Source organism: Tympanuchus pallidicinctus, unplaced genomic scaffold (genome assembly GCF_026119805.1).
Source record: "Tympanuchus pallidicinctus isolate F22 unplaced genomic scaffold, pur_lepc_1.0 scaffold41, whole genome shotgun sequence".
NCBI classification, from domain to species: Eukaryota; Metazoa; Chordata; class Aves; order Galliformes; family Phasianidae; genus Tympanuchus; species Tympanuchus pallidicinctus.
The window spans coordinates 982,539-1,003,136 of NW_026294760.1; the positions used below are offsets into that span (position 1 = coordinate 982,539).

The 20,598-nt window shown below is 44.8% G+C and overlaps 1 protein-coding gene across 11 annotated transcripts in view; it reads right to left on the reverse strand.

Annotated features, from left to right (window-relative positions):
* The window catches only part of NSD3 (nuclear receptor binding SET domain protein 3), a 36,706-nt gene that overhangs the window by 14,547 nt on the left and 1,561 nt on the right, over positions 1-20,598 (reverse strand). For 3 of the 11 annotated variants that reach the window (XM_052701919.1, XM_052701912.1, XM_052701920.1), the window contains exons 1-13: positions 19,354-19,511; positions 12,229-12,947; positions 11,625-11,693; positions 11,135-11,294; positions 10,534-10,688; positions 9,368-9,871; positions 8,430-8,562; positions 4,933-5,033; positions 2,481-2,526; positions 1,785-1,915; positions 1,165-1,293; positions 698-824; positions 116-313 (exon numbers count right to left, since the gene is read on the reverse strand). In XM_052701919.1, coding sequence (XP_052557879.1) covers positions 116-313; positions 698-824; positions 1,165-1,293; positions 1,785-1,915; positions 2,481-2,526; positions 4,933-5,033; positions 8,430-8,562; positions 9,368-9,871; positions 10,534-10,688; positions 11,135-11,294; positions 11,625-11,693; positions 12,229-12,903 — 2,428 coding nt within the window. In that variant the 5' untranslated portion in view covers positions 12,904-12,947; positions 19,354-19,511. The other 8 variants (XM_052701914.1, XR_008210760.1, XM_052701917.1 and 5 more) reach the window with 8 other exon arrangements.

A 20,598-nucleotide genomic window follows, 5' to 3' on the forward strand; every position in this document is an offset into this window, starting at 1 on the left:
CAAAGACCTCGTTAAGAACGAAGCCCTTCTTCCTCGCTGCGTTACTGGGAGTCAGACTCATCGTGGTGATGCACCTGACGTTTCTCCTGCCGTTCAGAGCCAGCTCTGCTCTCACCTTTGCTTGCTTTATGGATGTCCTTATCCACGGAGCAGGCAGAGCAGCAATGCTGAGGGCACCGAAATCCTCGTGACTCAAACAGAGCCGTGGCAAACTTGCGCACGCAGGCCTCGTGGTAGAATTTACCGCAGGTGCTGACAGAGCAGCGCTTCACATCTTTGCCAGGGAGCTTGCAAGAAAAGCACGTGTGTTCTCCTTGTAAAAGAAGGAATAAAGAAGCCCAAATGTAACCGTCAGTACTTCAGGATACAGATGCTGTTAAAAAAAAAACCATCTGAATGAACAGAACTTCGCTGCTCTGATCAACACGGATGTTTGTTTGGTGCTACAATTCACAGGCACCACTGAACTGCTATTAACCTGAACTGCTTTATGCTGAGAGGACTCTCAACAGTTTGTCACCCTTTCTCTTCCCAGTTACTTGCCAAGTGAAAATCTGGCATCAGAGGCTAAGAAAAGTAACAGAACAGACCAAACTGAAAGATTTTAAGGTTCTGTAAGTAAACCTTATTTGTTCTAATCATATTGTGGCAGAGCAGGAAATCCTTGCCCATTTCTCAGCCCTGGGAACACACTCACCATTTTTACACTCCGTGCAGAAGAACTTCTCCTCCGGCATCGCCTTCAGGCCCAGACACTCCATGTGAAAGGTGCTGCAGCACTCGCCTTCACAGGACACCAGTGACTCACCAGAGCTCTCACAGATCTTAAACAGAGTTACAATAAGTCAGGAGAATTGCCTTACATCCCACAGCAGACACAGCTTTCTCCTGTAACAGCGTGAGCCTCTCCAAAATAAAAGGAGAAGTTCTATGCAGGATCCACCTGGAGTCCTAGCTCTCTCATACTTAAATAGAAAGACGAGCTTCTCCTTAATATTCCTAATCCACAAGCTCTCCTAGGAACTATTTTCAGATCACAGAGTCCTAAAAGCCTTAATATTCTAAGATAAAAGCAAACCAGTATGATTTGTTAAGTTTACCACCTCAAACTAACAGGAACAGCCAAAACATCTTTACAGTTCTTTTTGCAGTGCCATCGTTTACCTGACAAACAGTGTCTTTTTTGTTTGTTCCAGTTCCTCTCCTGGATAAGCTGGAGTCCACTGACTGCACATCAGAAGCATCAGCATCGACAGCAGCTGATGGGCTGTCGGAACGCTTTCCAAAACTACCCTACAAAGAGGGAAAGTCCAAGGCACTCAAACAAGACACTTTCAAAGGACAAATCACACCGTGAAAAACAATATTTACATCACCACTGATTAAAAGATCATTCAGCACATCAAGAGGTTCAAACATCTTTGAAAAGTTGTTGGACTTCACTGCAGTGACACAAGAAATGCTGCCTTTTTGACATACCTTTCACCTGGACAAGCAAAAAAAAATTGTCTATTTCACTCTTGCCAGAAACCTCTTTGTTTCATACTGGCGTCCCAAAAACCCCCAGGGAATCCAACAACTTTTCAAAGAGCAAAATGAGTCAGTGACCAATTTGTTCTGCTGGATGATGTAATGTGCAGGGTTAGAAATAAAGGGTAGTTTTAAAAAGCTTGTACTTCACTTCTCAGACAATAAAAGGCAAAACGTGAAGGAAATACAGTACTCATATTTAGCAACAAGCAACTGAAGAGAGACTCTATCTGTGAGAAACAATATGCCTTTACCTGTAAATCATTGAGTCCTCTTGAATCAGAGTCAGAAGCATCTCTGTAAGCTGAGCTCGTCAGTTCTACATCAGTCGAGGCTCGACTCCTCTTCTTTAAAGGTTTACAAGAATCTGAAATCTCGCTGGCACCTTAACACAACATGCTAAAATTAGTCTTAATGTATGCTCCTTCATTTTCTTTCTTCCTTAAAATCAGTAAAGGAAAATGAAAATGAGACAACCTGAAAATGGACTCTATTTGCTATTTTTAAGTCTCAGCTTGCAACTTTGATACTGGCTTAATCCTCTGTAAAGACCTAATTAACTTTTTAACTGTTAACCTAATTAACTGGACATCACTTTAGGAAGTCCTGTGACAATCTTCTGAATATGATGACATAGCAGAGGAAGCTACTAAGTTGTGTTTAACAGGAGATAAGCCCTAATGAGATTATCTCTTCATCGTTCATCTTTAAAACAGGGCTAAGCAAAAGCATCATCTCATAATCATACTAAATGCTGACAGCACATGAACAACATAACTACCCTTCCAACTAGCAATGCAAAGCCAAACAAACCAATCGACCAAACCAAGCCACGTTCATCACTAGAAAGCTTCAAGACCTCCGCAGCTCACACAGGATGAAAAGCACTGCCAAAGGGTGATGAAGAGCCAGGAATTTTCAGTTTAAGAAAGTTTAAGTGTGTGACTCACCTTTCTGCAGGCCTGTCTTCACTGCTGCCAGTGGAACCATTTCAACCTGTTTGAATAGGAAAATCCACAGTTAAAAACAAAGGAATTTTTTCCCCTAGTATTAAAAAGAAAACATTAAAGTTTAAGCCATTAGCATCTCTGAACTCATGTGCAGTCTGCCATCCCCTCCTCAGTGCGAGCCTTCTTGTCCTGCTGGATTTAATCCTAGCTGCCTACGCTGAGTACCAGAAGACAAGGCAGCCATGTGTTCACTACCGAGGTCCTTTCCAGTCACTCCCTTTCTGCATGAAGACGACAGAAAACTGCAGCCGTGTCCAGCAGGCAGAAGCAGGGCTCAGTGTGGCAGCCAACCCTGATTGCTTTGTACAACCCCACACCTGTGTAAGCACAAGTTCACCTTCACAGGCATGACACTCAGGTTAGTGAGACACTTAAGGTATCGCCTTTTAAGGCACATCCACCAAGCATGCACTCCAGGCTCCTGGGAACACAGACCTTCCCTGTATAGAGTGCTGCAAGGCCACGGGGATGGGGGCACGGGCAAGGCACAGAGCATTGCAGAGCTCTATACAGCTGGAAACTCAATGCCAGTACACACCTAAGCAGACAAGTTTACAGTCTTGCAAAAGTACTTCAGGCTCTCGATGCTCTATCAGTAGAATCTGCTCTGCCAATGCTCATGTAACACGAGAATTTGGTGAGGGGATAATAATTAGAGAGGAAAGTCGTTGCCTTACGTCCTGGTTTTAAGGTTAAGGGTTACAAGTTACTTCTTTACAATGTGGTTACATATGCATGTAGAAACACATTTAGTAAATATTTAAGGATTATTCTATAATTTTTTTAAAAAATATTTTATTTTGTTGTACAATAGGTAAAAACATACAATAGAAGGATTTGTATAGGATACATTTCATAATACAAATATAAAATCTAAACAATCACTTTTATTTCTCCACTAGTCACTGTAACAGTAGCATTAACATTTTGTTTTTCCCATTAATTGTACTCGTTCCAGTTATAACTTTATACCAAGTTGTTGCAGACTAATTTGGGAATCAGTTGCAAGAAAACTTGACTTTGGGTAACAAATATTGTTGCATAATTGTAAGAAGTAATTCTTTTTTTTTTAATATAACTTAATACATTCAAGGTTAGGCGCATTACAGTGCATCTGTGTTTAATTTTTAGTCACACACTTTTCCTGAGAAAAGCACTTTAATGTTCATAGTCTTAGTTAGCTAGGTAATAGAAACAAGCAAAGCTAACTGGGATCCATGAAATTCGTATTGTTGGTTCTTAAACCTTTGTTAAATTAAGAAACACTTATCAACGTGAAATAACATCTGAAAACACGGAGGCTGCAACACCCCCAGACAAGAGGCTGAAAGGAACATTGGGTGCCTCACACCCAACATCTCTGTTGCTTTCAAGTTTCTTTCTGCAGTTTTCCAGAGTTAGAACACTCTTCTGCTGAGCACAGATGTAAATGCTGTGGCATCAAAAGAAAAACATGAAAAAAAAAGCAACTGGGTCTGGTCTGCCTTCAACCTCTGAGTGAATGAAGTGCAAAACAAAGTGTAAAGGGCAAAGAATAAATTAGAATAAAAAGAGCTAAAAACCCCCAATGTTCCCCTTCCCATATAAAATCTGTAGCCCAATCACCCCTTTTAAGAAATCCTCATTGGAGAAAACTATCCTATGAAACATTTCACATAAAATTCTCTGGTTTCAAGAGGAAAACGGAGAGTGAAAATCGACCACGTAAGGAAAAGAACCAACAACTTTGACAAACTTGTTAAGAAGTATTCAGTTTTTAAACATTAAATTATGTCCATTCACTGAACTTTCCTATTCATTGTCACGCAGAATTTTTGTTTGTTTGTTTTAAAGCAACAACATTTGTCTGTCTCACATCCAGATTAAAGGAATGCCCTGTACATGTTAGATCTAGTTAAGGGGGGAAAAAAGTATATCCCAGAAGAACTGTTTTGCTGATGTCTGCCAACATAGAAGTCTGACTATTAAATCATTCCCAGAGTCCATTTTCAAAAGTGGTCAGATTAATCAGTCTAACTTCGTCTGAAAAACAAAACCTCAATACAAACCAGCAGCTAAATCAAGAGCAAAAGGAAGGAACCTGGTGGTAATTCCATCCAAGAGAAATTACTGAAACAAAATCATTTTGCTCATAACAGAAATCTCAAAGAAAACATGGCAGGTTCGTTAGGAGTCTTGCATCATTGAGTTCCCATTTTCCATAGCCTGACTGATACTGTGAAGATGCCAGTAGCAGAGTCACAGCAATGGTATTGACAAGGGGATTTCATGAAGGATAGTCCAAAACGAAACCCGATGGGGAAAAAAATGGAGAAAAATAAAAAGGCACCAATATAAGCCACAACATTTATGAATACAATATATTTTAACTCTCTACATGGAGGAAGCCAACCTGCTCCTTTTTGATCTTCTTCTTTGGCACAACTTCGGTGGATTTCTCAGACTCTGAGCGGGTTCGAATCGATCTTCTCTGTTGCTTCTTTTCTACAGAACCTGAAGGAGGAAGAAAAGGTTTCTGTTACACTATTCCTTGTATTGCTGTGCTGCAGCAACACCTTCAGCACCAAATCAACAGCTGAATTAACAAAGCCAAGACCTTGTCCTCTTCTGAATGTTTTATTTGTAAATTCAGTGCCAAGCTATTTGCCAACCGGTGCTGTGGTCTGCAGGTAGCATGTTCTGATTCCATAGACAGAAAGAAGCATTGGAATAACAATAATTAAAAAAAAATAACAAGCTGGCATCCAGGTCAAGCAAATGGATTTTCACAACACACCTCTCAGTCTGCGCCCTGGTTAATTTTTAACCAAATAGTCCATATTTTGTATTTATGGAAGGCATCCACAATCAGCTTCTTCAACTAAAACAAGCCAGAAACTGAAGAGGCAAAAATCAGGTTCCAAGTTTTCATTCCCACAGACAGCTGTGCGCCCTACAGGGCTGTGAGCCTTCACCCAGGACTCCACAGAACAGTAAAGCAAGAACCTCTCTATTGCATGTGCAATAGGAATGAAATCTAAATGCTCAACAGAAAGCACAGAAGCAGCGATCACAATGCATTATTGCAATGAATGAAAGCAAAAAACTGAGCTTTCTAGAACTATTACTACAGCAAAGCAGCTCAGATTAAGGGCAGAGATTATGATATTTCAAGAGAAAGTATGAATTACTTTTTTTTAACAACTAAGGTAGGTGAATTCAGAAGATCCCTCTATGCTACACTATCTCCAAAAAGGTCATATTGTGAAACACCTACACAGCATCTGATACCAGTTTGGGTTTTGTTTTGACTCTTGGAGCTGTTCAACAGAGAGCTGAAGTTTGACATCTCACAGCTTTTACGAAGCATTATTCTCTGTTTTCAGTTTGGGTGTTTTACCTACAGAAGCAGCAGTGTAACTTCTGGCTGCAATGAGAGACATCCACTGATAAGCACACAACTATTCTGGATCTCAACACTGAAGCCAGAGGTCATCTTTTGTCACCTCTGCGTTCAGCTGAAATTCTTTGAAGCAGCTAAAAGTCAGTTTGGGCAACTGTGACCAGAAAGTTGATTCAATCCATCATGCCTTTCCTCTCCGTGAAAACAGAATTAAGATGCAAGCCCTGTATCAGAGAAGAAACTCTCAAGTTATTGCCTTCAGCCAATATTAAACTCCCTATCAATCAAAGTAACAGGCACTTTTTCCTGTCCCTGCTCCCCAGGGATGCAGCACATCACCTCCACAATGCTCCCATCCCATCTGTGTGTGTACTTTGATCCAGAGTTTCAGGACAGGTTTCAGACCAGCACTTTACCTCACCCTGACAAGGTTGGGTCAATCCTGTTCCAGCTGTACGTGGAAACCAGAGGCATTATGAATTCTCACAGTTCTCTTATTAGCAGTTTGCAGGTTACAAAATTATTCTCCCAGCATTACAGAATTCTGTATATCTATCTGCAGGTTATTATTAAGGATTCCCAGAGTCATTCTGCCCAATATTTCACATAAAGGCATCCTGAAACTCCAGTGACCTTAAATTTGAAAGAAGGACTTCGCAGCTATGTTCCATGAGAGGGGACCAACAACTGTCTGGACTTTGAAAGTGACCTATACTTCAGTGTGTACTGAAGGAAAACCCACTTTAACACTGTAACAGGCGTTATCAGGTGGAGTTTTACATCTCCAAAAAACCTATGGAAGTGAAAAAAAGAGAGGCTCAGAATTCTCACCAACCCCTGCCTCTGAAGAGCCATTGTGAAGGTGAAGCTTTTGGTTCCAAGGAAAACAAAACAGAGATCACCTATCTCCAGAGATCTCCAGCTATAAGGCAATCAAACAACTGTTTCAAAAAGCTGAAGCAACCATAGCAACTAAAATTGGAAAAAAGAACCACTGCCAAGACCAGCAGAGGAAGCCCCTCTTGCACTGGGAAACCCCACTTGCACCAGAACATCTGGTCTGCTCAGCCTGCACTGTGAAGCCTTACACAGCCCAGAACATAGCACCTATTAAATGAGCTCACCTAAAGGCTAAGGAAGTACAGAAACTGCAGTAAGTATGCAGAGGAAACTGTTCCCACCTATGCTGACCACTGAAGTGTTTGACCTGGAGTCTCATTTATGTCCAGAAAGGGAGAAACTACAAACAGCTAAAGCAGAAGTGACAGCAAGTAACTTCACAAGATTTTCCCAGCAGGTTTTCTGCTTGGGTTCCTTTTTGTGTGTTTTAACTATAATGAGTCCATCACTATTTTTAGGGTGTTTTTCTGGTTTTGCTCATCCTGCTACAACAGCAACTCAACGTGCTCTTCTGCAACCTAGAATTTACTTCTACACATCTAATGTAAAACCACTTGAGGCTGTACCAAGGCTATTACCACCAGCACACAAGCAAAGAAGTAATAGCTAATGGACTGTACAGAATAGATGAAAAACAGAAGACACTACAGGGACTGGAGGAACCTGAAAATCTCTTGGTTTAGGAAGATCTGAACTACATCTTTTCAGGAACTTCCATTTGCTCTCCAGAGGGATATTTGTCTCCTTTTGATGATGCTGAGAGAACACACTGCTGAATGAAATTCCTGCTGGTGGGGAGAAGATAAAAATGTTTGGACAAATTCCCATTAGCTATTCCTCAGAATCAAAACACACAAAAAACACATTGGTTTTCTGTTCCAAATCTAGGAAGCACTCAATCTGGTTTTCCTCTTGCTCTTCTCTATTACTGTGCTACAAATTAGGCTTCAAATAGCTTGTTCCAGGCTCTCCCTTTTCAGTCTCAAGTTCCATTATTTGCTCCAATGGTTTTCCTCAGAGAGTGCTTCAAAAATATCATGGTTGGGCCCCTAAAACACCTTCAGAACCAAGCATTGCATCATGCTGCTGATGGAGTGAGCTGAAGCAGTTAGGGAAAAAACAACACTGTCCTCTACAAAGGTCATAATGAAATTCATCAGCAAAATTTGGTAAAGCACCCACATTTCAAAACCACTCCTTACTGAATTACATCACCTCCAGATTGTCTTCTTTTGATCTCCACTGTCATATTTTACACGCAGTGCCAAAAGCCATTACAATCCTCTAACACATGCCTACTATGCTGTCCTGTCTTCTAAAACAACTTGCCATCTGCTCCCCACAAGGCATCTGGCCTTCTAATAATTTGACTTGGATACTGCAAGCTGCAAGTGCTGGAAGTTCAGAGGCTTAAGCAGCTCAAGTGCATCAGAAAGACATCCTGTGTTCCTCAAACATCTGGGCTCCTCGTGTATTATGTTTGGGAGAGCTACAACGTAAATGGAAAGACGTTCAAAATCGTTTTTATCTAACAAGAAAATGCCAGTTTTCACGTGTGAATTTAAATGCCAGACTGTTAAAATTCAAAGCCCCTGCGCTTCGCCTACCTGCTGACCCAGAAGTTGTTTCAGGAGAGGATGCGTTCTGCACATTGCACGTTGCTTTTTCATTTCTCTGGTTGGATGAAGAATTAAGCTTCTCTTGTCCTTTGACGCTTATTTCTGCTTTGTTACCAACTCCCTTAGGAAAAAAAAACAAACCAACAACACGACACAAAAAGATTTTGTCAGCCTACTTCCGTGTATTATGGCTTCCAGGCACATTAATCTATCTTCAGTCAGAACAGAAACCCTTCAATGCAACACATATAAGTGATCTACACTACTGAACTGCTTCTTTGCAAAACTTTCCATCCCTCTCCATCTCCCCTTACATACAAAGGAAAAAAAAAAAAATCCAGCAACTTTTCTAAACATTACCTTCTCTATAATGCTTAGGATGAAATAAATACTCTCCAGGTAGAGAGGCAGAAGAAGGAGGCAGAGAAATAGTCCTAAACCTTTTCCTTACACTGACTGCGAGAAGCTGCTGTGCACCTGAAGGAAGCTAGGAGGCAGAACTCATTTTAGAAGTCTGTTATGCAAAACAGCATAATTAGTTTTTCAATACTTTATTAACACTTGTAATTTCATCTGTTTCCCCCAAATAACCTCATTTTTAAGGTTTTCAGAGAATTGCTCTGTTATTTCAACTAGAATTAAACAGCTTCAGTATTTTGAACATCTCATCAGCAAGTGTGTGACCATCTGCAGGGAGCTTCTTGGCCAGCAGTCAATACAGTCATTGCCAGAGGCTTTGGGATGCACTGAAATTAAAAGTCGAATACAACAGAAGATTGTTGGAGCTTCCTGCCTTATGTTAGATTTAATCTCTCCAACCAAAGAAACGTGCACTGGGAAAGTATGGCGGGTGCTGGTTTAAGCTCCACAACAAGATAAACTTGGAATAACTGAAGAGAAAAGGAGTCACTACACAAAGTACATACCTTAGTGGAATAAACAAACTGATCGATGAGTTTGCCATCCCCTGCAGCATTCTGAAGAGCAAAAACCTGTTCAATTTTAACAACCGGAGACATGTTACATTTCTGAAGATCCAAGTTGTGCATGGTTATCGAGGCTGGTAAGGATTTTCTAGCTGCAGCTGTTTTCCAAGCAATTTTCACAGGTGGTGGCTCCTCCTCTTCCGCACTCGACTGCCTCCGTTGGCTCTGCCTTCGCAGCTCTGCACTGGAAGGTGATCCTGTTATCACACTGCCATGCTCTGGCTGGGTGTTCAATGCTGGCTTTGGACGCCGGTTCTTCTTGGTCTCTGATTTAGAAGCAGCGGCCTTTTTGGCTTTTGACAAAACCTCCTCTGGCTCTTTGTCTATATAAATGAAGGTGTATTGTTCTATCCTTTCTTCCCGAGTCATTTTCAATGCTTTCTCAGCGTGGGCAATACCAATATCCCACTGAGCACGCTCTCTTTGCGGCCTTGGTTTGCGAATCTTAAGGAACAAAGACAAGCTGCTAATTACACTGAAGCATCCTGAGGGTCCTTACATCTCTAAGGCAACAGATCTAAGTTTGCTTTCCATGTACAGGATACAGTTTGAAAGGTAGACAGCGAACCCCGTGCTCGGAATATGAGCAGACAGTGGTTGGATTGAATGACCATCAGCACTGAAAGCGTCTGCCCTGAACTGTGAACTCAGGAAAGACAAGAGCAGACAGCATTCAAAGTCCACGATCCTGCTATGAGATTAAACCTAATTTATCTACACTTTACATCCTCTGTATTTTTCCATACAAATCCTTCTCCTTCCACAACAGTATTTTGATTAGCATAAATACTGGCTTAAGTTCTGCGTATACACAGAAAAGCAGCTAAAAGTGAACACACAGATTCTACTTTTATTTAATATTCTCACTAAGATGCAAAGTCATCTCCTCGCCCAGGATGACAGCTGTCACCAGGAACAAAGTTAAGCTATCAAGCTCCTCAGTGGAAAAGGAGGAGCATGGTAACATTTCAGTTATCTCCACGAGTAACGCTTTTGCCAGCAAAATGCAGCCAAGCCTTCACACAATAAAGCACCGCTGTTTCAGAACTGCCCCCACGAGTTTCACTTTCACAGATACCCCTCTCCACAACCAGTGTTCATCCTACCTTCTGTTTCTCAGAATGGTTGCTGGCTTGCTTAGCAGCCTCTGCCAATAACTGCTCGTATTGTTTGTGTCCTTTGTACTCCCGAACTCGCTTCTCGTGCACCCACGCCCGTTCTGGCTGGTTGCTAAAAAACTGAACATGGTATTCACGGGCACCTGAAATTGAAAAGTTCTAGTAAGCAGTTTTATGAATGCCTCTTTTGGTTTAGTTTACACTTTCCTCCTCCACACCGCTCAATTGCTGCAGTTGGAAATACCAAGGTTAGTTTAGAAAGTTCAGAAATAAGACAGGCCCGGACTCAGAGTAGTTCAGGACAGGAAGATAAATGCACCCTGCCCACACTGGATGTTCTCAGACTTACCAGATGTCTTCTCATAAACACATTGACTTCAGGAGAGTGCTCACACCTAGTTTGCATAGGCTCATTTTGTGGAGGTAATTTTAAAAGCCCTACTTTTATCATTACAGTAATAGCCCTGTTTAGCACACGCACCAGCAGACTCCATCCCACAGAGGAAATCAAAAAGATGAGATTCTTTTTTTTAGTGCAGAAACAACCAGAGACACCTGATGTATTCTGGCAGTGACCTTCCTCCCTTACCTCTTGTATTGATTTTGGTATGCACATCAAGCTGTGGATCACATGAAACCATGCAAGGCCACCATGGGTATGTTCCCACTTTGGACCAAACCAGATCGCCAACCTGAAACTTGATGTCATGGCTGACTTGTGTTGGAAGAGAAGGCAAGAACTGCTGCACCTAGAGAGAACAAGACAAGCTTAACAGCTCAGATTTACACACAACAGTCACTGATCAAACAAGACACACAACAGTGGGGAAAAAAACCACACCAATGATCCTAAAACCACAACAAAAATCAAAAATAAATGTCTCCTCCGTAAGTTGATTAAGAATGCTGCTGTTAGGAGAAAATAAGACAATAAATATGGCAAAAGAGAGACTGACACAAAAGTAAGAAGCGTTTCAAGGAAATGGTGGCTCATTTATCTGACAAACTAAAGAACCCATGACATAATTGGTAGAAAAGCAGTGACAAAGCAGAAAGTGTTAATGACTACATGTACTAACCGGGGCTTCCTCCAACACTGCATCTTCTCTTGGCCTTTCAGACAGCATGCTAAGCCTCTCGTTTGGTCTCTAGGAAATGGGAAACAATGAAAAGGAAAAAAGGAAAACAAACACAAACAGCATAAGGGGAAAGTAAAACCAAAACAAGCACATTAATGAAAACAAACTGAAAAAATACATAGCAAGGAGAAAAGCAACCACAAGCCCAAAAAACAAGTGTGGTGATTCCTTATTCCAACTTCAAAGTAGCATTGCAATCCAGAAAATACCCTCCCAACCCCAGCAAAGAACAAGGTTCTGCTGTAACAAGCAATAGAGAAACGTTCAGACAGTAAACCCAATTCCACCTTAATTCACGTGCAGCCTCAGAGAAGCAGGGAAGAACTGCTGAAGGATACCCACAGAAATGTGACAAGTCCCACTGCATGTTGGTTATTTGCAGAGACTGCGTTACCAACATCATGTTAAAAAACACACCACGAAAATCATCCAACTTATGTCTAATCCCATATACACCCAGAAGAGAGGAAAAAAACACTGCTGAAGAAGCATACTCCACCAACAATACCATCATACAGATGGCTGAAGCTATTATCACACTTACATTTTGTTCCTCTGGTTCTAATTTTGGGATTTTGTGCGACTTGCGCTCTTCCGATCGGGAAGAGTCGTGCTTGCTACTCTTTTTCCTTTTCTCTTTCCTCCCTTCATGTTTTGCCTTAGCATACTCACTCGCTTGTACTTCATTTAAAAGGTCCCCACAAAGAGAGGACTCAAACAATTCCCTGCCGTTCTGGATAGTTTTGGTTATTTTTAGTTTGATTTCTGGTGAGCCAGTCTTCTTTGGAATCACCGTCTGTGAAACTGAAGGTGGGGGTGGCTGTGGAGGGGAAGGCTTTTCCAGAACTTCATGCGGCCTCGCGTTCGAGTTTTCCACGTGGTAATACTCCGGGGGACTAAAGTTTCTAACTGTACCAAAACCATTGGCAGAACCATTGGGATATTGACTGTACGTCTGGAATTTGGCTTGAGGTTCGTACATATTGATGGTGGCCGGGTAGCCATTAGCAATGGGGGGCAGATCCTCCGCCGTGGGTGTTGGGTACTGAAAGCCTTGCTGTAGGGCGGCTTCGTACGGCGTCTGTCCACCATCTTCAGCAATGTCACTGCTGGCATCAAAGGCATCCTCCTGGCGGATGTTGGCTGAGTCAATGAGCTGAGGTGGTTGCTGAATTGTGTTTCCCATGATCCCTTGCATGAAAGAGAAAGAGAAATCCATTGTTCTGCTCCAGCATCCTTAGCTTTCCCTTTTTCTCATAGGGCCTGGAGTCAGGGGGAAAAGGAGTTCAGTCAGTGTAAAAAGAAAAATAACTGAGCAAATCAAAACGTCGAGAGAAAGCAAATGTAACGACCAACTCCCTCCTCTCCATGCATTTAAAGAAGACTGGTATTACAGAATGTGAAAAAAAAATTTAAAACTATTCACTCATTGCTGCAGAGCACCTTTTTATTCAACACATCCAATTCCTTTCCCCCCTCCCAGCATGTTTCAGGAATCAAGAGAAGCACCTACAAACGCTTAGAAGATTCTGAGCCCAAAGTCAGTGCTAAAATTCAGACCATCCCTTCAGCATCCCTAGAATGGCACCAGGAAGCACTGCTCTGATGTGCTTCCATCCACAAGGATCCCCCAGACAACAGAGAAACAACTTCCTCCCCCTCCATTCTGCCAGTGTGGGGCCACAGGCAGCCTGTCAGGCAGCTGGGGACCAGAGCCATGGATTCTCCCTATGCTGGGGCAGCTGGAAGAACCACTTCAGATGATGTGACAGCCTCAGGACGGCCCTCCCCACCCCTTCTCTCAACAGAAAGGCAGAGAAGAGCTTGCTTGGGGATGGTTGTTTTCCTAACATCAAACACGTGGGGTTCTAACACTATAAAGGTTTGATTCTGAAAGCTCAGCTACTGGCTCAAAGTGTTTTAATAATCTCACAGTCACAGCACAGTGAGTCAACCTACAGCTCAGAAATACAAATTTGCAAGGTCAGTTTAGCCCTTCCAAAGTAAATACAGCTCTGTGTTCTTTATCCTACCCCTGTGCAGGCACAAAGGAGGGTTACTGTGTCCTTCTTGTCAGGGTTTGAAATGACACTAACACAACCCACCTCTCATCATTACAATTTGCACATACTCCCCCACCCCCCACATCAAATTCTTACCTTCCCAATGCATCTCAATACCCTGAAGTTGCAACAGCAAAAGGATCAGAATTTTGTCACATGCTTTGTCAGCTTTGTCCTTGAATGATACTCACATTTGTGTTCATCCTTGCTGCCCAGTGCCACCAACCACAGGCACACCTGTCCCCACAGTTACAAGATTTAGGGAAACAACCCAACAGCACAACGCTGCACAGCAAAATTTGCTCACTGCAGCAACTTTTCAATCTCGTGGCAGTAAAACCATCTTTTCCCCCAGCTGCTCTCTGCATATCAGCCACAAAAGCCAAGGAGAAGTGCTGCTGCTGATGGGAGGGACACACGTGGTGAGCAGCACTGCCTACCAGGGTCAGCCAGCCTCAAACCACCACCACCCATTCTAGGAAGAGGAAGTGGAACTGTTTGTACTATCTACAAATTAATTGCTCCTTTACATCTGCCAAACCGAAAAGCAAACAACAGATTTCTCCCACTAGGAAGAAATTTCACCCTAGGCTTTTTCCGTTACTAAAAATCAGAATCAATTGCTTTCTTTTTAAATACCTCAAAAAACCCATCTTACAAACCTGCGACTGAGCTGCCTGAGCCATCAGGCACATCCACTGCTGGATGAACAGAGACAAAGCAGAAATGGTTTAAGAAAGTTTAGAATCAATCGATTCTCAAGTTTTGTTTTCATTTTAAAGAACAACTAATTCACTGTGCCATCCAAGCACTCCAAAAGTACAATCACCCATGGAGTTTAGAACTAAGAACCAGAATATCAAACAGGACACCATTCAGTATGCTGTGCTTCACTAAAAACACACCGTGGTTTATGTCAGCATAATTATGCTTTATGTTTTGCTGCTCCTCAGTCAGACTACGAATGGAAACTTGAGATGTTTTGGGTTCTGCTGGATGATACATAGTATAAAATAGGAGTAACACTCTGCATCTCTTCCTTGAGAAAGAATCCCACTGCCTTTAGAGGGCATTTTCTCTGGTGCAAGTCCTTTGTCCTTGCAATGTCTGATGCCAAAGAATACTGCTTGTCCCAGCACACAGCACAGCTCCACTAAGCAGCAAATATGCCATGGAGCAAAGAGGGAAAAACAAAGAAGGACCTCCCTGCACCACTAATCCTCACCTGGCAAACACTGTCAGAACCAGAAAACCTCACCAGCCTTCTTGTCCTTAAATCAGCATCACTGCCCTACCCCTCATCTATTAAATAAGACTGTTCCCATGACACTGGCAGCCCTGCCTTTTCTTGTAAGACCTTCCACGCTTTAAATGCTGGGCTACAAACCAAGCCATGCTGTGCAGCATTTCAGCCACGACCACACCAGTGATGCAATACCTGATCAACACAGCCAGCAGGAGCCCTTACCCACACACAGCCAAGGAATGCTGCTGCCAGGACAGCTTGCTTTGCTCAGAAGGGCTGACATAAGGTACAGTTTGCATCCAGAAGCAGAAGCTCCCTGCTAACATTTCGTTAAAGCCATCTCACCCAAGTGGTGGGAATCAGACCCAGATGCAATGCGGACAGAATGCAAAACCTGCATGGCAGTGCCCGGCCCTTATCTCCTGCACACAGAGCCCTGCAGGTCAAAGTCTGCCCATGGTGCAGGGAGGAGCTCCCTGTATCATCCTTCACAGGACATTTAGGGCTGGAACAGGTCCCAGAGCTGTCACCAGCCTCCATAGGCACAAACTGGAGGGGGTGTGTGCAGAGGAGGCTATCAGTGCACTTTATCTTGTTACATAAAAAAACTTGTGGCTTAGCAAACTTCAAAACACCACTTAAATTGGATTTAGGAGGAGTCAGTAAATATACACATATCAACTTCTTTTTCTTTAAGCACTGCTTTTCCGGAGCTCAGCTGCATAAAAACAGACTGTGATTTCAGTCTATGTTTCTCAATAGGGACAACTTCTACACCTGCTTCGTTCTGTGCAGGCTGCAGAAGCAAAGCTGCTCCTCTCAAGCCTGAAAGCTCAAACAGTTCTTCTCCTCCTGCAGAGCTTACAACACCAAGAGCTTCCTCCTCCCCAGTCCCTTCTGTCACCACCACAACACACCCAGCTTTTCCCACCCTCTCCACATCTCTGTATCAACCTGCTCAGTTCCGAGCTGCCCACTGACTGCCAGAGCAAACCTGCAGCCACTGATAACAACACAAGGAAACCTGAACACGTCAGAATCAGAATTTAAACCTCAGAAAGGATTACTGAGCAGAAGTCACTCAAATGTTGCAATGCAAAGAACGTACCACTGTCCACAGAATACCACCAACAGGCTGGGTATGGCTCTCCTGAGCACTTCCCAACACAAGAGAAGCCAATTTGCACTTCTGTGCGTTGAGCTCCCAGCAAAGCACTTCAAGCAGTGTACATTTTTCTCAACTATTACATTATCAGATGCCCCACGTAAGCATTTAGCTTCTAAATATATCCTGCAATAGATAACGCCCTGACACAACGCAGGAACTGGGCCAAAAGATAAGGATACAACATAATTATTTCAAGCAATTCAAGCATGAAGTGGATACTTCTTAGCAGTATTGGAAAAGAATTTGGAAACAAAGATACCTTCAACACTGCAACTTAATTTACTGTTGAGAGAGTAAGAGTTCGCTCCCCAGAACCACGCAGCCAGCACCCATCACGTGTCCTTTCCCATCAAGAAGGAAAACAGGACCTGTCACTGATAAGGGAACTGCGGACTGTTCACCAATGCAGACTGCACACAGGCACTGCTGGTGTAAGTGCTTTCATGTTGCCTGCAGGAGAGTCAGAATGCAAAGAATCTGAGGAATAAAGTACACAAAACAAAGGTTTCACTGCAGGGTGAAGCGAGTCAGCCCAGCACAGCTCCTGCAATGCACTTCCTTACACCAACACCCTGTGTTTCGCTGCCCATCCACTGAGAGCTGCTCAGAAAGCTCTGCTGCACACATTCCAGCAGCAGCCCTGCAGTCACGGGCTGACACTGGGAGTCCCTCTGAGCTCAGTGTTCCACCAACAAGCACAGCAAGCTAAAGCTGTTTTTGTGACGAGCATTTTGTGTTTGCTCAGAAAACAAGGTACTACAAAGTCCTCAGATGCTGCCATCTCACGTGACCAAACCGATCTGAATGCTGCTCATCACATTTATTTATTACTCAAGGAAGTTTTTCATCCTTCCAAAAAGAGTTCTGCAGGTTTGTATGGAACACTGCAACTCGTGGACTTATCTACAAAACACACAGACGTGCATCTACCCACTGTGTTATTGCTCAATCAGAAAGAGCATGAAAACAAGTGAGAAAAGATACTGTCAGTATGCAGCACACAAAGGAAACTCCCAAGCATCAGAAAGTTCCACTGCTACCTATCAGCAACCAAAGCAGCCCCAAGGACCACCTCCAAAGGAAGGGGTTTCACCAACCACAGTGAGCCACAAGTTGGACACGGGGACGTTTCCCTGTGCCACCAAACCAAGGAGAGCAAACCAAGCACCTGCTAATGAGCCCTGCTTAAAGCAGAAGAGGCCTGCTGACCCAAGGCTGGCTGTCACCACAGCAATAAGTTGGGGCTGCACGTACTGATAAGAAAAACAGCATGGCATGCAAATACTTCCAACAGTTTCCATAAATCCTTTTTGAATTGAGGCTACCGCTCTCTGCTGACAAGCACCGTGTGGGTAACCCTGCCTACAACTGGTTCAGGAGTTGCTGAATATGAGGCATTAAAGACTGGGCACTACACAGAGATGTGGAGTGTCTGCTCTGAGAACAGAAGCTGTGCTGCTGGCTCACCAACAACCACAAGCAGCACTTTGAGTCAGCCCTACGTGCCACTGCCTCGTCAGCCTGAGCTGGGCTTTCTGTCACAGCCTTGAAAGCAGAAGTTCCAGGCTGTCTGCACAACCAAGCCTGCAACAATCCAGCTCCTCTCTGCACAGATATAATCAGAGAGATTCTCAGATCTGCTCGTGTCCTACAGCCCCTTAATTACCTGAGTCACCAGGCGCATTCACTCTCATTTTCTGCACTGTTCCATTCCAGTGCGTGCCTGCATCTGCGCTGTGCTGGCACTGCTCCTCTCAAAGCTCCACGCAGCAGCCACCCCAGCACATGCTCACTGCTATGTTTACAAACACAGCTGCTGGGCTGAAACAGACCAGGTCGTTGGGTTTGAGCGACGAAAGATGAATTCTGTCACATTTCCACACCTCCTTTCAAAATACTCTCCTGCAGTGTTCAAATGATACGAATTATAGGCAGAAGTAAAATGACTATTCACATTTCTGCATCCTGTGACTGTAGTTTGCTTCGTCCCACTTTGTTCTGAACACCCCAAAAACCACAGGCGTAAACTTTTACTTCCATCCATTAGGACAAGGCCCAGCTTTCAGCTGCATGCAGATTCATTAGCAAAGAGAACTGCAGCCTGGGGATTCCTCCTGCCTTCAGTAGGCCTGTGCCAGCAGAGACTAGATGGTGAATCAGAGGCCTCTTGACAAACTTGCCTCAGTGTTTTAAAGCGTGTGGTAAGACTGATCACTTCCCTGTGTACCTTTCTAAGGGCTCTAAGTGCCAGAAGAAACAGTCATCTCTGTCATATGGTTTTGATAAAGCAGCTCTTAACAAGCTTCCCATGAGGAAATGGAAAGAAGCAACTCGGAGGGCAGCAGTAAAAATCCTATGTAGTGAAACAAAAAAGCAGTAAGCTGAGTTTAGTGCAGTCATTTGGTTTTGGGAGCCTCGGGGTTGAAATGAGAACATGGAGGAAACTCTTTTGTTCTTTGAGGAGGCTCAAAAGCTGTTGTTCACATAAAACCAAAGTCAGACCCTTGTCAACTCCAAATATTGTAAGAACAGTGACGTGTCACACAACAAAGCCAACACAATAGCTGTAATGCATCTCATGTGTACCGCTTCAAAGCTGCAGAACTGAGAAACACACAACAGTTGTACTGAACCAGAAGATGCACTCCTTGATCAGCACCCTGTTCTTGAGCTCACACAGCACACGCCTGCTTGCTGGAGCGACCTCCTTTCGAGTAGCTCTTTAAAAACACCAACATATCAAACAACTACAACATTCTCCATGCATCCCTACCAGCCACGGGAAGACGGCAACGGGCAACAGGACAAACTACAACCTTCTCCTACAGCTGCGATCACCTTTTCCTACAGCTGCGATCGCGCGCTGCCTCTGGTTCGACACACACAGAACGAAGTTATCGCTGAAAATATACCTAAGAGCTTCAGGCCGCCCGGACAGCTCCCGGGAAGCACGGCCGGACCGGAGAGCAGCGCAGGGCCCGGATCTCCGGTTAAGGCCCGACCGCAGCCTCGAACCCGGGGCCACTCGGGGGCGGCAGCGCGCGGTGCAGCCGGGCCCCGCGTCCGCCGCCCACCGCCTCCCGTCCCCTCCCGCCCCGGGGCCGCGCCGCAGCGCCGGCAGCAGCAAACATGGCGGCCGCGGACCCTTTAAAAACCCGGACGAACGGCTCGGGCCGCCCCCGCCTCCCTCACCTTCAATCTGTTCCATTCTAACTGCCCCCGCCGCGTCCTCCGAGCCCAGCGGAGACAAAGGCCGGCGGCGGGGGCGGCGGAGGCCCGCCCGCCTCCTCCCGCACGGCAGGCCCGACGGAGCCCCGGCCTCGATTTCCGCGCCCCCGCCGCTGGCGCCGGGCTCCGCCCCGGGAGGCCGCCCGCCCCCCCACCGCCCGCTCCCGGCCGGCGCGGCGGCCAAGGGGAGGCGCTCGGCGGGGCGCGGGCGACCGCTGGCGGCGGGGGAAGGCGGCGCTCCGTGCCGCTGGGCCCGCGTCCCGGCCCCGCTCCGCGCCCTCCGCCTCCTCCCCCCCCACCGGCCGGCACCTCCGCGCATGCGCGCGTCGCCACCGCCCCTCTGCGCCCCATTGGCCACCCGGGCGGCACCCGCCGCAAAGCATCACGGGGGTTGTAGTCCTGCCGCTGCGCTCCATGCGAGCAGCAGCCCGATCGATTCAACAGCAGCTGCCCTCTGCCTGTGTGCGAACCCTGCAGCCCAACAGCAGCCGCTCTCTGTGAGGGCACACTCGCCACCAGCCCGGCTGGAAGCACAGCAGCCCATCGTGCCACTCATCTGTGCTGCGGTTACAAAACCAGCACAGCAGCTGAGATGCATTTAATTACTACTACTGGATGGTAACGAGGCCTGGGAAACAAACACCAGTTCTGCTGGGGAGATTCCAGCGTGCCTTCATGATTCTGGGTTGATCTGGCATGTGGGTTGGATGGAGAAAGAAAAATCTTCAACAGCTCCTAATCCTAATTTGGCTGAAAAATTAAGCACTGAAATGCTCACAATTAATTCCCTCCCTCCACAGCCTCCGAATTTTTTTTCCCCCCCACGGAAGAAATCACAACCCAACTATGCACAATAAATCTTTCCTGCAGCACAAAGGAAAAAAAAACAAACAACCACCATACAAAAAACAGAAAGCAAGAAAAGCACAAGGGAACAGAAAGTAAACGAGATGGAAAGATAATCCAACGTCTGTTAGCAGAGGAAAAATATCAGACAGTGAAACACAATGCATTGGGTGGCAAGAGAGGCATGATCCAACTTGAAAGAGGAAATTGAAGAGAGAAGAGCTTCACGAGTCACTGAACAAAGACTGAGCAATGATTCCCAAACTCACAGCACTGCCCAGACCCTGCGGCCCAGCGCCCACAATAATGAGGTGCTTCTCTCTTGTGCTTGGGGGTGGGGGAAGGGGATAATTGCTGTAATAA